General features: G+C 56.1%; 2 protein-coding genes across 8 annotated transcripts in view; one reads left to right on the top strand and one right to left on the bottom strand.

The window, feature by feature from the left end:
• BIN3 (bridging integrator 3) overlaps positions 1-12,664 on the top strand; it is a 50,070-nt gene extending 37,406 nt beyond the window's left edge. For all 5 annotated transcript variants that reach the window (XM_032288513.1, XM_032288514.1, XM_032288517.1 and 2 more), the window contains 5 exons: positions 2,588-2,724; positions 3,117-3,157; positions 8,983-9,124; positions 9,303-9,437; positions 11,797-12,664. In XM_032288513.1, coding sequence (XP_032144404.1) covers positions 2,588-2,724; positions 3,117-3,157; positions 8,983-9,124; positions 9,303-9,437; positions 11,797-11,943 — 602 coding nt within the window. In that variant the 3' untranslated portion in view covers positions 11,944-12,664. The remainder of the gene's footprint in view (positions 1-2,587; positions 2,725-3,116; positions 3,158-8,982; positions 9,125-9,302; positions 9,438-11,796) is intronic.
• A 171-nt stretch (positions 12,665-12,835) lies between these two features.
• CCAR2 (cell cycle and apoptosis regulator 2) overlaps positions 12,836-16,400 on the bottom strand; it is a 15,548-nt gene continuing 11,983 nt past the window's right edge. For 2 of the 3 annotated variants that reach the window (XM_032288503.1, XM_032288504.1), the window contains exons 15-21: positions 15,675-15,819; positions 15,460-15,542; positions 14,806-14,952; positions 14,565-14,676; positions 14,276-14,464; positions 13,940-14,145; positions 12,836-13,671 (exon numbers count right to left, since the gene is read on the bottom strand). In XM_032288503.1, the coding sequence (XP_032144394.1) occupies positions 13,627-13,671; positions 13,940-14,145; positions 14,276-14,464; positions 14,565-14,676; positions 14,806-14,952; positions 15,460-15,542; positions 15,675-15,819 (927 nt within the window). In that variant the 3' untranslated portion in view covers positions 12,836-13,626. The remainder of the gene's footprint in view (positions 13,672-13,939; positions 14,146-14,275; positions 14,465-14,564; positions 14,677-14,805; positions 14,953-15,459; positions 15,543-15,674; positions 15,820-16,400) is intronic. The other variant, XM_032288505.1, reaches the window with a different exon arrangement.

Genomic DNA, 16,400 nt, shown 5'->3' with positions numbered 1-16,400 from the left:
TTACCCAGGCTGGAGTGCAATAGCGCGATCTCGGCTCACCGCAACCTCCGCCTCCTGGGTTCAGGCAATTCTGCCTCAGCCTCCTGAGTAGCTGGGATTACAGGCACGTGCCACCATGCCCAGCTAATTTTTTGTATTTTTAGTAGAGACGGGGTTTCACCATGTTGACCAGGATGGTCTCGATCTCTTGACCTCGTGATCCACCCGCCTCGGCCTCCCAAAGTGCTGGGATTACAGGCTTGAGCCACCGCGCCCGGCTTTTATCTAGAATTTTATTGTCTTTCTATAATGCCGTATGTGATCATTTCATAATCAAATCAAGTTACACATTTGTTCCTAAACCTACAGTCACTTCACAGAATTTAAGAGGTGTTTTTTTTTCCTCCGTTTCCTCAGCATTTCTGGAAAGTTTACATTTCCAGCCTTCTCCCACAGTTTGCCCTTTTGCTGGGTGACTGTAGCAATCTCCTAAATTCCAGAAAAATCCCAGGAGGATGCTCCAGGCTGGCTAGTTGTCTACTCAATGCTGCCTTGCTGGCTGGTGAAGGGGCCTGGGAGAGGTGGACCCTTCCTCAGGGAGAGCAGGGTCAGGGGTCGGGCTCATGCTCTGGAGTGCTAGGCAGGGCCACATCTGTAATTAACTGGGAGGCGAACCTTATGTCATGGGTCAAGACACTTTCCACAGTTAACATCTCTGAAATCAAAGTACTGTAACACTTGAGAGTGTAGCCTGGTTTGACTGGCAGCAGTTTTTTTTTTTTCTTAGTAGTTTATAGAGTAAGTGTCTTATAACGAAGAGCATCTTAAATTCAGTAACATGCAAATAAAAGAAATTCCCTTGCAGTGTGTCTTCTCTCCTGAGACCTGCCCCAGACACACTTTGACACTGGTACAGACAGCATCAGGCCAGCATGGCCCTTCACCATGGCCTCTTCCTGCCCCTCTAGAATTTTGTTTCTAGACTCTAGAAATAATGGATGCCTGAAAACATGTTCAGGACCAAGAGCTCCAAAGCTGCCAGCAGGTCTCCAGCCCGCCTCTGAGCCGCCTGTGACTCCCAGGCTTCCCATCTGCCCAGCAGGGAATGTCAACACAGGAGGGAGGAGCACAGAGGGGTGGGTGGCACATTTGTGGGGACCGGGTACCAGGGCGCCTGAAAAACATCAGTGGATGCCCCATCAGAGCCTTGTGGACCTCCACCGGCTTCCTCCAGGCCAGATCACAAGGAGAGCAGTCAACAGGGAGGCAGCTGGCCAGGGTCAAGGGTCAAGGGTCAAGGCCCAGCTGGCGCTCACAGCCATTTGACCTTGGAGACATTACAAACTCTTTTGTACCTGATCTGCCTCCTCTCTAAAATGGAACCAAAATAATTTCCCCTAGATGTTCCCTGGGTTGTTTGAGCTCTAAATGAGAGTGTATCAGAACCTTGACAGAACCCCAAAATGGGGACCTGCTGGCAGCTTTGGAGCTCCTTGTTCTGTACAAGTTCCCAGATCTCCATTATTTACAAACAAAATTCTGGAAGAGCAGGAAGACACCCTGGAGGAGGGCCATGCTGGCCCAGTGCCGTCTGTGCCAGCTGCAGAGTGTCCAGGCGAGTTTCTGGGGAAAACACATTTTCCAATGTATCTCTTCTTACTGGATATCTAGGAAACTAGGGGTTGGCAGGCTACAGCTGCTGGCCAAATCTGACCTAGTTTTGTCAATAAAGTTTTATTGAAACAGCCACATCCATTTTTTATGTGTGGTGGCTGGCAGTTTTCACAGCACAAGGCAGAGCTGAGAAGTTGCAACAGAAATACGGCCCACAAAGCACGAACTGTTTACTGTTGGGCCCTTTGTAGTGAAAGCGTATGTAAACTGGAGTACTGTTACTCTTGTCCATGTGGGAGTCCCAAACCAGGCTTCACGTCCAAACCACCTGGAGACGTGTTTAAATGCATATTCTTGGGTTCCAGCTTTACTGAATTAGAATCTTTGGAGCCAGAAACATTATATTATAGCCTCCCACCCAGATAGTCCTTTTCTAACCCAGGGTTTGGAGAACAGGTAAAGCTGCTCAAAAGAATGGACCAGCCGGGCGCGGTGGCTCACGCCTATAATCCCAGCACTTTGGAAGGCTGAGGCGGGTGGATCACGAGGTCAAGAGATCGAGACCATCCTGGTCAACATGGTGAAACCCCGTCTCTACTAAAAATACAAAACATTAGCTGGGCATGGTGGCACGTGCCTGTAATCCCAGCTACTCAGGAGGCTGAGGCAGGAGAATTGCCTGAACCCAGGAGGCGGAGGTTGCGGTGAGCCGAGATCGTGCCATTGCACTCCAGCCTGGGTAACAAGAGCAAAACTCCGTCTCAAAAAAAAAAAAAAAACTAAAAATGGACCAGAACAGTGTCAGCGTGGGGAATGAATATTAAACCAGGGGATCAGCAGCTCGTGGCTGTGTGGCACTCTGCCATTCTGACGGCCGTGGCGGTGGGAAGAGGTCATCAGGGTGCAGACCCCTGGCCACAGGAGGACAGGGTCCTGAAGAGAAGCCCATGAAACCTGTCCCTTCACAGGCTCACTGAGCTTTGACTTTTTACAGCCATGTCAAAATCTGCTGTGAAGATATCCTTGGATTTACTCTCCAATCCCCTCTGTGAGCAAGACCAGGACCTTCTGAACATGGTGACAGCCCTGGACACCGCCATGAAGCGGATGGATGCCTTCAACCAGGAAAAGGTAGGTGACTGGATCTTGGTCTGGGGGGCCTCTCCCTGGAGGGACTGTGCAGGGAGGCCTGAGTGGGCTCCTTCTGCTCTCAGGGCACTCAGCCCTCCGACCTCATGTGCTATAATGTGCCGCAGGCCCACAGGGCTCTTCCCAGACTGTTCTGCCCTGGCTCTCCCTGCTTCCTGAGGCTCCACGAGCTAACATCACTCACTGTGAGGGTCACCCATGGTGGTCCTGTTCACGCAGCCCCTAAGCCTTCTGTGGCTCAGGCCCAGGACAAGGACAGCACCCTGTGGTCTTGGGGGCTTTTTGGTCCAGCAGTAGTTAGGGGCCGGCCTTGCCTATCGTCCTCCCCTCCCCCACCCCACCAGTTTTAATGTCTTTGGGCTTTTCTTTTGCAGGTGAACCAAATTCAGAAGACTGTAATTGAGCCCTTAAAAAAGTGAGTAAATGTCACCTGGGGGCCTCGGGGCACTTATGGGAGAGGCAGGTCAGTGGCCACTTGGAGCTTGAACAGCGTTTCTAATAGCCTGTCTCCAGATTCCCATGGGGACTAACAAGAAACTCAATGGGGACGTTAGCTCTATGACCTGTGGCTTAAGGGTCTGTGCTACTGTGGGCTTTAGAGCACCTGCATGGCCCAGGTGAGCTCAGGTGACCCCTGCCCGCCACCCCCACAAGCAATCGGCCACTGCTCCGGTGGTCATTTGACTGCTTCCTCCTGATTGAGAGCCAGTGGGGCCAGGCTTGCTGAATGGAGCTAGCAGAGATCTTGGCCATCCCACAGCGGACATGAGCAAGGCCTTTCATCTTGCCCCGCCGGATTGGGAGAGCAGCTGCCTGCAGCATTCGGCTTTGGAAATGTGGGGGTGGCCGCACACAGGGAGGGGTGTGGCAACAGGGTCTGGCCTGGGAAGGTCCCCTAGCTTGTGACCTGTCGGGGTCAAGAATGCTTCTGTGAGACTCATCTGTCAGGCAGGCCCTGGTCGGTGATCAGACAGGCCTATTCCCTCGATCCCCAGGGCGGGAACAGGCAGAGCCATGCCTTGAAGCCCCGAATCACTTCATCTTCTTCCCTGGCCTCTCCCGAGCAGGCTGTGACCTAGAAAGCGCCTGCTTGCCCAGCTGCACTTCCTTGCCTCTTCTGTGGTGGTCCTGGGCAGTTGCCTTGCCAGGGCCGGGTAATGAGGCTCTGCCTAATTATCACTGGCCTGGCCCAGGGCCCAGAGGGCGATGAGGGGAGCAGTTTTGATCCTGCAGCCCCTGGGGTTTGGGGTTGCTGAGCTGTTTGTTGACTGTGTAGGCTTGAAGTATGGGATTAGGAAAAGGCCCGCCTGTCACTAGCAAGCTGTTGTTTCTAAGCCAGGACCGTGGAGGCTCAGTGATGGCAGGGAGGGAAGGGACTGCACCTCCCACTCTGGACCTGGCCCCGCAGCCTCCCCAGAATGGGTATCCAACACCCCCTGCCTGCTGGTGACTGGTGACAGTGCAGCCCTGTGCCACAGGGTTATATAGGGAGCTTGGGTGCAGAAGGAGCTCCATGGCTGTGGTTTTTAGTCCTGGGCTTCAGGACAGACGGTTCAGGGCTGGTTGGGAAGGACACAAGCCAAGAAGACCCTGCTCACAGAGGGCTCTTCTGTGCCAGGGCTGCAAGGGTCCCAGAGACGGACACAGAGGCTGCCACAGGCACCCATGGTTGGCAGCGTGAGGCAGGGACCCAGCTCAGAGAACTGGGGGACTGACTCCCACCTCAATTTCAGTACCAACAAGGCGCCCTTGAAATCTGATCCCTGGCTTCTGGAGCCCAAATGGAGAGAAACCCCGGCCTCTTCCCACCACCCTGGTGGCCCACCACCTGCCAGGAAGGTGGGGGCGTGGCAGAGGGGGCGCACCATCTCCGCTGCAGATCCGCTGACCTCTGCATGAGCCCTCAGGCCTGCCTGGCTGGCTTCTCCCTGCATCCCCACAGCTGACATACGATCTCCCCTGACCACATAAAACCGCGCAGCCTGCAGCCTCCTCCCCATTGGCTTCCTCTTGCCAGAAGAGAAGCTCCCAGGGACCCCAGCACCGGAAACAGGAAACTGCAGCTTTCCTGTCCTCTGATGAAGATCATGGCCACATGGCCACCCCACCGCCCCCAGCCTCCCCGCAGGGGCTTGGCCTCTAATCCCCAGTCTCTGGGCTATGTTCACATGTCGGATGGGGATGCTTTCAATTTCCCTTTCCTGGTGGGTGGAAGCTCCCGGCCGCGTGGGCACAGACCAAGGCATGGCAGGCATTCCCCACCAGTGCTGGCTGCACCCAGCCGGCCTCCCTCTCCCTCCCTGTTCTGCTCCTCTTCGCCCCATGCATCCCCAGGGGAGTGAGTTTGATACTAAGCCTTAAGACAGGCAAGAATTGGCAGTGATCATGAGTGTTGCTTTGATCACTGGCCTGGGCCCAGCCTGGCCCTGTTATTTGAGGATAAATGTAAAAGAAACTTCAGGAGCTTACAGTGTAGTGGAAAGCCACGATCTGTTCTCTGGTCAGCGGTGGGTGTGGCAGTGCCAGTGTGGTTCAGTACTGTGGAGGAGAGCATGCTGGGTGGCCTGTCCCACCTGCCCCCACCCAGCCTGGGAGCCTGTTTCCTCACGTGGAAAGAGAGGGCTAAACTGACTTCTCAGAATGGGACAGTCAGCATCTAGGAGCAGGAGAGGTGGTTTTGGTGGGCTGAGGTGAGCAAGGAGAAAGGAGGGGTGAAGTGCGCTGCGACAGCAGAGTGGAGCCTGGGTCCTGGCCTTGCTCCTGTGGACAGGTCCCCACCATGTGATTGGGTGGAGTCAGCAAGGCCTCTATGGTGTCCCAGGGGCGTATCTGAGAGGGGTCAGCACAGGGGCCTAGCCTGTACGTGTCTTCACCTCCCCTGTCGGCACCCTGAGCCCTGAGCTGAGGTCCCGCGCGGCACCATGGCACATCCACCATCCACCGCTGGGCTTTGGCAAAGTCTTCCATTGCTGAGAAGTAGAAAACAGGGAGGTGGGGCCTCAATGGGTCAGCGACCAGAGCAGATGTGACAGCGTCCTGGTCCCCCACGTTTCAGCCACCTTGAGACAGGCTTTGCCCCGCCCTGACTGATGTAAGTTTCCTCGGAATGTAGAAGGGTGTGACCCTTGTCCCTACCCCTAGGGAATCCCAGTCCCAGGATCCAACCTCCCCTACTGTGGTGGTAATTTATCAGCAGTCACCTCCAGTGGCCTGAGCAGGCAGAGCCTCTTGGTGACTGAGGGTGCTATTGTGGGAGATGCAAGCTTTCATGGTGAAGACACACCCTTCTCACAGGGGCAGGTGCCCTGCAGCCATGTCCCCTGCAGAGGCCAGGTGGTCTTGGTTCCAGGGGGCTGGTAGGATCCCATGCAGTCAGGTGGCCTCCTGGAGACACTGCCACCCCATCCCCCCCAAGGAGCCCTGTAACCCAGCCTCCCTCACCCCTGCTCGGCACTGCCCTGTAGTCAGTGCTCCTGGTGGCTCTGACGCTGGCCCCGGAAATAATAAGTCCCAGCTGTGGGAAGGGGGCTATGAGAGGGCCGCAGGGATGTTGGGGGTTGGGCTGCTGGAGCAACGAGCATGAAGCTCCTCCCATCCTGCGCCATGGAAGGCGCCTTGTGTACACATGGCTTCATGCTGTGATGCCTGCCTTCCTGAGGATGTGAGCTCAGCATGGTGGGATTGGGGCCAGGGCCAGAGAGCCCTCCACCTGCTGCCTCCTGCCTGCTTATCATCTTTGCCCTGTCCCGGTGCTAGCACCCACCCAGCAGCTCCCAGGCACCCACAAGGCCGAGGCACTGGGACCGTGCAGGCAGCAGGTGGCTTCCAACACAAGGTCCAGGGTGAGGACCGGGGTAGCTGCCAGTGGTCCGTTGGCCATTTGGGGCGGAGGGAGAGGTGGCGTGGTAGCCTTTGAGGCCAGCTGCACCTGCTGCCTGAACATGTGCCTCTCAGCTGCCCAGGAAGAGGGGCGGGGCTCCCCAGCAGCTGCAGCTCCGCCAGCTGCCCTGGGTGAAAGCATCGAGCCCAGCTCCTCCCAGCGGTCTCACTCCAGCCCACGCCATGGGTGGCCATGCGTCCTGGTGGTGTCTCCTTCCTATCAGTTCCGCAGCGCTGAGGGGGCCTGCGTTCTCCATGGGCAGTGCTGGGAGGCCCATGACTTCTGCCTAGCAATTTGTTCAGATGCTGGTTTGATTACTGTGTCTAAGGGCACGGCTGAGGATTCAGGGCACTTTGGTGGCTTTACCCACTTAGCACTTTGTTAGGCAGGGAGCCCGTTACAGACACTTGAGGTGGAGGATTCGTGTTAGTGGCCTTTCTTGGGGATAAGACCTTTGTTTCATCAAAGTCTACTCCCTGGGTCTGTGGCTTAGTTTGGGGCATTTAATGCTTTGGTAAAGTTTATATCCTCTTATTCTCTGGCAAAATTGTTCATTACTCCTACCTCGCCTGGACACTTGATTTGCTGAAGGTTTTTAAAACCAGGCTCATGACTGCAATCCCAGCACTTTAGGAGGCCGAGACAAGTGGCTTACTCAAGGTAAGGAGTTCGAGACCAGCCTGGCCAATACGGTGAAACCCCGTCTCTACTAAAAATACAAACATTAGCTGGTCGTGGTGGTGCACGCCTGTAATCCCAACTACTCAGGAGGCTGAGGCATGAGAATCACTGGAACCCAGGAGGCAGAGGCTGCAATGAGCAGAGATCATGCCACTGTACTCCAGCCTGACGGAGAGAACAAGACTTCATCTCAAAACCAAATTCATGGTCATGTTCCTTTGAGAGGCAGATCTGAGAAGTCCTGCTCCGCCTGGTGTCTGAGCTCCTAGAAGCTGACAGTGAGTCTGCCGGCATCCTCTCAGCTGAGTGCCTGTGAGAGGCTGACCCCAGCCTCAGTAACTGCTTCCTGCCCTCATCTTTCCTCCTCTCTGGGTTCATCATAAAAACCTCCAGGAGGAACCAACTCTTCTGGTATTGGGTCACCTCCAAATGGCCACAGTCACGAGCTCCCTGCGCTGCACAACTGGACCATGAGCTCTCCTGGGACTCGGGCTTGCCCTGCTGTCACACTGAGGGCCAGCCCTCCAGCAGCAGCAAGAGCCCCGGGAGAGCATTGCTCCTGGTCACTAAAGGCCACACGGGTCACAGATGAGGCCCCTGGGGACCTGCAGTGCTGCATCGTCCACTGCTGCTCTTTCTGGGGGCCACTCCCCTGAGTCTCCCACGTGGTCTTTTCTAGTCACGATGGGGTAGGAGGAGGTCCTCAGGGCATTTTCCTAAAGCAGCTGGTTGGCGCTTTGGACATTCCAGTGGCAGAACTATAGGACTTTTGGTTTTTTTTTTTTTTTTTTTTTTTTTTTTTTTTTTGAGATAGAGTCCTGCTCTGTCGCTATGCTGGAGTGCAGTGGCGCAATCTCAGCTCACTACAATCTCCACCTCCCGGGTTCAAGCGATTCCCCTGCCTCAGCCTCCCGAGTAGCTGGGACTACAGGCATGTACCACCATACCCGGCTAGCTTTTTTTTTGTATTTTAGTAGAGACAGGATTTCACCATCTTGGCCAGAATGGTCTTGATCTCCTGACCTTGTGATCCACCCACCTCGGCCTCCCAGAGTACTGGGATTACAGGCGTGAGCCACCATGCCCGGCTCTGCTCCTTTCATGTTGCCAAGGACGCCTTGAAGGAGAAGGTGTCCTGGGCTAGGAGTAAGTTCAGATTTCAGCTCTGTCACCTGCCATTGGCACTGTGAGGGCTGGAAAGAGTGCCAGACAGAGAATGTGGACAACTGTGCTCTCTTCTGGACCTTCTCTGCCTCATTGTGACCTTGGTTGAGTTACATATCATCTCTATCCTCAGTTTCCCTCCTTTTTAAAAGTGAAGTGTTAGCCAGATGACTTCAAAGCACCTTCCCCACTATCCTTCAGTCCATTGTGTGGTGAAGCTCACAGGAGGTGGGGGTCAGGGCACCCTTCCTTCCTGGTTCGCCCTATGCTGCCCGGCTCCCAGCACCTGGCCCACAGCCCTTTCCCCTCTCATCTGTCCTCACCCCACGACGACATCCTCATTTGCACAAGCTGCAGGGGACAGAGCCTCATCTGTCTTGTTCACAGTGAACTCCCCGAGACCTAGAGCACAGTCTGGCAATTAGTAGGTGCTCAGGACATATTTTTGGATAAGTGAGTGCTGGTCAGGCCACCCCTCCAAGAGCAGGCCCACCTCCAGCCAGCTCGTCCCACAGGTTCGGCAGCGTCTTCCCGAGCCTCAACATGGCCGTGAAGCGGCGGGAACAGGCCTTGCAGGACTACAGGAGGCTGCAGGCCAAGGTGGAGAAGTACGAGGAAAAGGAGAAGACGGGGCCAGTGCTGGCCAAGCTCCACCAGGTACCAGGGAGGGCAGGCAGGCAGCGGGTAGACGGACAGGCCATCGTGGTCACCTGTGGAAAGTCCCTTCTTTCACCTGGGAGCACCAGGACCGAGATTGCATGTCCCCACTCCACCCATCCTGTATCCTGTACCAGCAGAGATAGCGAGCTCTGACACCCTGGGTCTCGTTCCCTAGGCGCGAGAGGAGCTGCGGCCCGTGCGGGAGGACTTTGAAGCCAAGAACAGGCAGCTACTGGAGGAGATGCCGCGCTTCTATGGCAGCCGCCTTGACTACTTCCAGCCCAGCTTTGAGTCCCTCATCCGAGCGCAGGTGAGGCCGCCGGGCTTGGTGGACGTATCTCGTGCCACTCTCTGTCACCCACGCTGGAAGAGTGACTTAGTCATTTTCCACCCCAGGCATGGCCCCAAAGGAATTCATTCCAGTAGCAGAGTGCCAGGCTTGGCAACTCGGGGGCCCTGACTCTCTGCTATTTGAGTTCTGACATTGCTCTCTGATGAATCCCAGACCAGGAATGGCCAAGGTTCCCCTTTGCCCACTCGTTCCTCCCTGGGTCTCCCTGCATTTCACTGTAAGCAGCTGCTCCGCCCTACACCCTCAGGTGGGCAGGCTCGTGGCCCAGGTGGTGCAGAGAAGGGATCTGAAGGGTGGAGGCCTTTTCTGAGGACCCAGCTCCCTGCCACACCCACCCCTAGCCAGTCCTCTTTTTAGCGGGAGATGGCAGAGTCCTGCCTTGGAGCCACCAGAGAAGGGGTCCCAGAACCCTGGAGAGAGCCACAGTCAGGGCTGCCGCTGGGACCCTGGGGTTGGCCTGGGGCATGGGGCCATACCACTGGGGATCAGACATGGGCCAGGTCCCAGCGTCTCCTTCCACTTGGGGCGGGAGGACTCAGAGTGGCAGCGCCTGTGGCTCCCGCCCCCTCACCCTCCTCTCCCTGCTCCACTTCCTCCCCTCCTACCCCTCCTCCGTCTTCAAGCCTTTAGCAAGGATTGTTCCCTCAACTGGCAAAATAGAAGAGGGTGGGCACCCATGCCAAGAGTGGGTCCCTTCCACGCAAGGCCCCACTGGTGGCTTGTGCTCAGCAACAGCCTCGGGACCCCAACACCTGTGGCACCCCTTGGTGCCAGGTCCTCAAGCCACAGGCTCTGCGCCTCCCAGCCCCTGCAGTCTGAGCATGGCTGGGTGTCTGGCACCCTCCGGTGGCCGCGGCCATTCCTGCAGGCCCTGCAGTCGCAGCCCAGAAGCCTGGCCTGCAAGCCCACCCTGCTGGGCCAAAGTCAGGGTGGCCACCTGCCCCAATCAGGATGCCTGGGCAGGGTTTATGCCAGGGCTGGGCCTTGTTACCCACATCCTTGGTCCTGTGCCATCTCTAGGGGGCAGTGAGAACTAGAGCCTCATGCAAGAAGGGTGAGGGACTTCTCCCAATACTTCCTCCTACGGCAAGGGCTCCCTCTGGCTGCCCCACTGGGTTCAGTGGAGACCTGGGCCTGCCCCTTCCTCACTGTCACCTGGGTGCTCCCCTGCACCCTCCCTCCTGTTGCTCACAGGAGGAAGCCACAGGGTGCCAGGCTTCCGCGTGCCCAGGTTGGAGCAGATGGGAGGCCAGGGATGCCCTGTAACCAGGCAGCATCACTGGGGGCTGTTGGCTGCCTCCCAGGCCCCAGCCTCCCCCTCACCCGCACGGCTGCCATTAGTCATGGAGAAGTAAGCATTCCCAGTGACTCACTGTGCAGTGGCTCGGGCAGGGAGTGGGGATAGGGTTGCCCACCCCCAGCCCAGAGGTGACAGTAGTGTGTTGAGACCTGCTCACTTTAGCTCCCCCTTGGCCAGTGGAAACTTCGCTGTGGGGGTCTCGGCCATGGGTCCCTGCCCCACCTGGTATTTTCCACAAGGTCCCCTCCTGTCTAGGGTGCCTTGTGTGTAGAGTATAAAGCATGGAAGCTTTCAGGAAAGTGCATGCTTTCATTGGTTCATGAGGTAGAAACTGAGGCAGAAGTGGCCCCTATTGTCCTTGAAAAAGCGCCTGGTCCTCAGCCATCTGAGGATGCTGATGGGCTTCCCCATTCCTCCACCCACCCCACCCTCATTCCTGTGTCCCGTCCCCCCACCCCGTTTCTGGTGCCTCTGTAGAGGGACCCCTGGCAGTGAGCCTGGCCTCTGAGCTGTGCCCCTGGCTACGCAGCTCAGGCCATGAGCAAGGATGGGATATGAGTTGGGAGGCAACGGAAGGCTAGACGGGCATCCCCTTTCTCACCTGTGCTTCTAAAGCTGGCTTAGGGCTTTGGGAGCCACCAGCCTACCATGCCCTCTTTCTGCCATGGACAAAAAAGCCTTGAATTCTCCCCTAGCTTACAAAACGCAGAATACCAATCACGGTGCCCATCATTTCACAGCCACCCTAGGAGGCCAATGCCTTCCTGCACTGCTGCTGGGGGAACCAAAAGGAGGCAGGGAGCAACTGCGCCTCCACCCACAGCCACTGAGGCCCAGCTGCTCCCTGCCTCCTTTTGGTTCAGTCTCAGCTAGTGCCTTTCCATGCCTTGCACGTCCCCAAAGGCACGCTGCTGCGCAGCTCCAGATGGGTGAGAGCGGGCAGGAGTGGCAGCCTCTGTGACCCTGAAGCACATGGTTCCCTGGAGGCATCACATGCCAACCTGTCACCTCCCCCAGGTTGTGTACTACTCAGAAATGCACAAGATCTTTGGAGACCTGACCCAGCAGCTTGACCAGCCAGGCCACTCGGACGAGCAGCGGGAACGGGAGAACGAGGCCAAACTCAGTGAGCTCCGGGCCCTCTCCATTGTGGCTGATGACTGAAAACCCGTGACTCTTGGAGGACTCCTGTGACACGGTCAGCCTTGCTCGTTCTTGCCCTTCTCAGGGCTAGGGTCCCACTCTTCCCACAGGCTGGGGACAGAGGTGGCCCTTGTTCACTTGCCGGCCCTTTGCAATGAGTGACTCTTCCTGAGCCCAGCATCAGAAGCCCTAGGCAGGCCGCCGTCTCCCCACTCACAGCCCCAGCAGGTAAGCAGTGTAGACAAACCCTGGGGGCTTTTTTATTTGGAGAACCGTCCACCATGCATCCTGGCTCATGGCCTGAGCAAGTGGCAGCCCTTCCAAGGGCATGGCCTTCATTGGCTCAGTTGGGGGTCTTAGCCCTGCATGTGTGGTGGGGAGCAAATCTACCTCCAAAGGATTACGTCCTGGGGAGCCTACTGGCCCCTTGTTGCCTTTTCACTTCAAAGCTTCTTTTTTCTGGGAGAGGCCCTGAGCCCTGCCAGGGAGAGCTGGTCCTCCAGCCCTGGCAGGCCCTCAGCCAGCTTCCCAGCAAGACAAAAGCCACCATCGTGGCTTTGGGACCCAAGTCCCGAAAGTCCCTGGGATTCCCAAGGTAACAGAACTGTTAGCTCGGGAACTCAAACTGTCAGCGCAACTGTCCCATGTTAATTCTTGCGCCTCAAAACAAGAACAGTGGGTTTGTGTCTCACCTGAATATTTGGAATTTTATTTTTTCAAGTAAAGTTTTCAATGAAATGTCCACATGGTATTGTGCTGTAACTTAGGGCACCCTCCAGCCCAGCTATGCACACCTCCCCTGCCCTGCTCCACCTTCTGAGGCAAACTGCACCATGGTCCAGCAGAGACCCTGAGCGGAAGGACATGCAGGCAGGCCTAGAAGAGCAGGAAAAGCTAGGGAGGACACACTCGGTTTGTTTTTGACTTTGGTTTATTTAAAAAACAAAAAGCCAAAAAAAAAAAAAAAAAAAAACCCAACTTTATATACAAAGTCAAACTGAAACCACGGATTATGGAAAGAGGCAAGAATTATGGGGAACAGGGGAGAAGGCTGGGCCAGAGCCAATACCACATTCTGAACACAGGAGCCACGGGAAAGAAGTGCTGGTTTCTTCTGGTGAGTCTGGGGTGACTGGGACACAGTGTTCTATTGGCAAACAAAGCCCAACACTGAGTGCTTTCTAGCATGGACTCCATTCCCAGGATGGCTGAGGGAGACCCTTCCCCCAGAAGCCTGCGTCCGGAACTAGCAGGGCCTGTGCCATCCGGAGGAGGGGGCACTTAGCCCCAGCCAGGCTCCACGTCTGTCTCTTCAGTTCAGTTCACTGACAACAGACATTGTCACACACTCGAAAAGCCTTTTTCTCCCCTGTCTTATTCTAAACTGGAAGAGGACAGGAGAAAGTCAGCACAAGACTAAAAGGGCCCCAGGAGAAATTCCAAGGTGGAGGGCAAAATGACATTCTCGGGGTGCAAAAGATGTTGTATTTAGTTGTAAGTGGAACCGGGATTCCTCACGCGTCCATCCCACATAGCACAGCCCCCAGCCTGATGGCCTGCCGTCCCCTAGAGGCTGAGCGCAGGGTCAGCCACCCCTGCCCTGGCTCCCAGGTCTTGCTCCCACTGCTTTCTGGTACCGCAAGGGCTCCAACTTTGCCAGGTGCCACCGCTGCCCTCACAGGATGGCAGTTCCATGCGAGGCCGTCAGTTGCTAGGTGCCGGCTCCTCCTTCTCCACCCAGCTGTCAGCCTGTTTGAAACAGATGTACCCAGAATTGGTCCTGGCAAGACAATCTGATGACTGCGTACTGCCTCCTGCTGGGAAGCTCCCCACTGCTGACTGCTCAATTCTCAGAGAACCGGCAATCGGGGCCACACAGCCTGACAAGCAACGGAAGGAAGAAGCCGGTGCCTGCTGGCCCTCTGGTAACTCTGGACATGGTGGCAAGCGCCCTTCCGGGGGCTTTTGGGGCTCAGGGAAAGGAGCTGCACGGCCTCCTGGTCCACCCCTACCTTACCTTTTCCACCACCCGCTGCATCTCCAGCTGCAGGGGGGCCAGGCGCCTGCGGAGCTCCTGCAGCAGCCGCTGGAGCTGGCTTTTCTGTCGCTCTGCCATCCGGGCGGTCTCCTCGGCCTCCGCTAGCCGGGCTCGCAGCTCCTGCATCTCAGCCGCCAGCGTCTTATTTGTAACTTCAGTGGCTGAGAAACGGTTATGGCTCTCCTCTGTGAGGTGGAGGAGGAAACAAAACGGACACAGCTCCATCAAGTCGCTGAGCATAGCGCAGAGCCTAAGTGGTGGCTTCCCCACTGGTCTGCACGCGTCCCCGTGGTGGCCACAGCCCTAGGCCCTCACCCAGCTTCAGCTCCAGTGTGTGGATCTTGTTCTCCAGGTAAAGCCGCCCACTGTCCTGCTGCTCTGCACGCTGTAGCAGACTCCCCACATTGATCAGGCTGCCATTGTGGGACACCAAGGCTTTGTGTTCCGTGGGGGTGGCACCTGGTTTCGTGCTTTTCCCAGGAGGAGGCAGCAGATCCAGGTTTCCTAGAGGAAGCCATGCAAAAGATTTTAGGATGGGGCCTAGGAGGAGAGGGCAGCCTGCCCTGCCAGTTCCCCAGGAAGGCTGCAGAGCCCCAGGACATACCAAAGAGCACCTCCTCTGGAAGGCCACCATCCAGGCTCTCTTGGCGGCTGTACTGAAGGCTCCGGTACTGGCAGATGTTCTGGGTCACCACCCTACTGACCAGCTGCTTGGCCTGCAGAAAACACACCCTCAGATACCTGCCAATCAGAAGGCCTCATCTCTGACCCCGGTGGTGTGCAGGAACCTGGAGGAGGAGTAAGTACAGGCCTGTGCCCGTGTGCTGGGGACAGGAAAAAGGTACCTGCTCAGCACTGAGCCGGATCCCAAGGGTAAGGAGGATCCTCTCCAAGTCCCGCCGGTGCAAGTAGCCACACCAGTTGGCATCAAAGAACACAAAAGCAAGCAGACAGTCCAAGGGGAGCACAGCAGAGGGATCCAGCTCCTTGGGCTGCAAAGAAAACAAAGATGAGCAGGATTTGCAAATAGGAAGTTCCCTCAGTGGCTCTACTGCCCAGGATTCAGTGGCTCAGGCCACGTGCAGTGATGCACTCCTAGAGTCCCAGCTACTGAGAAGGCTAAGGCAAGAGGATCACTTGAGCCCATTCATGCCTGTGAATAACTACTGTGCTCCAGCCTGGGCAACATAGCGAGACCCCATCTCTAAAAAAACAAAACATCAAGCAGCTTGGTGGTTGATGTTCATCACACCCAAGCCAGCCTTCCTCTCTGGGGCACTTTCAAAAAAGAACCTCCTGTGCTCCTCTCTCAGGAGAGGATCAAATACTACTACTCTGATTCACCCCGACAGACACGGAAATGTTCTCCTGGCCTATGAACATGCCCTTCATGAGCCAAGGGCCACACTGTGTGTTGGGTCCGTTGAGAAAAGTCACTGATAAGCATCCTTCCCCCACGAGCACCACTACAGCCCAGAGAGGTTGAGAACAGGCCTCACCATGTCCTGAAGTGAAGAGAACTCCATCTCTGACTGGTTTGAGGCAACGGAACGGACCTCCGAATCCTCCAGCTTTGCTCCTGCTACAGAAAGCCCAAGATAAATGGAGAGCAGGGCCCACCACGGCCCCACAGTCTGAAAATGAAAAGCAGCTAGGCCGCAGGTAGAAAGCCACATCCCGAGCCTGCAAGTTCCCCTCCCACCACTCTACGTACTGAACTCCTCCTCTCCATCATCCCTCAGAAGCAGCAGTTCTGGGTCCAAGGCCATCTCACACAGGTCCTCGGAAGCCTCGCCCCGGGGTTTTTCTTCTTCTTCTCCCCCAGAAGAGGTTGGTTTGGCCAAAAGCCCATCCTCCTTCTAGGGAAGCAGACGAAGGCGATGAGGAGAAGGCAGGCAGTTACTGTAATTACCAACAGTAATCATGGCTGACACATGAATATCAACTATGCCCCAGGCACTGTGGAGGGCTCTACAGACACTCTCTCATTTCATGTATTTAATTTCATTACTTGCAATTCAGAGCATGCCAGGGCATCACCAGACACCTAGGCTTTTCCTCAGGTGTTGATCTTGGTCCCAGAAGAAATTATATTTACTTTATTTAAACAAGAAGCAGCTGGGCATGGTGGCACATGACTGTAATCCCAGCACTTTAGGAGGCCGAGGCAGGTGGATCACCTGAGGTCAGGAGTTCAAGACCAGCCAGGCCAACATGGTGAAACCCCATCTCTACATAAATAGAAAAGTTAGCTGGAGGCCGGGCGCGGTGGCTCACGCCTGTAATCCCAGCACTTTGGGAGGCCGAGGCGGGCGGATCACGAGGTCAAGAGATCGAGACCATCCTGGTCAACAGGGTGAAACCCCGTCTCCACTAAAAATACAAAAAATTAGCTGGGCATGGTGGCGCGTGCCTGTAATCCCATCTACTCAGGAGGCTG

Source organism: Sapajus apella, unplaced genomic scaffold (assembly GCF_009761245.1).
Source record: "Sapajus apella isolate SASKATOON/1434 unplaced genomic scaffold, GSC_monkey_1.0 scaffold21, whole genome shotgun sequence".
In the NCBI taxonomy this organism is placed as follows: domain Eukaryota; kingdom Metazoa; phylum Chordata; class Mammalia; order Primates; family Cebidae; genus Sapajus; species Sapajus apella.
Note: the sequence above shows the minus strand (reverse complement) of the source record. Positions and strands in the feature narration are given on the sequence as shown.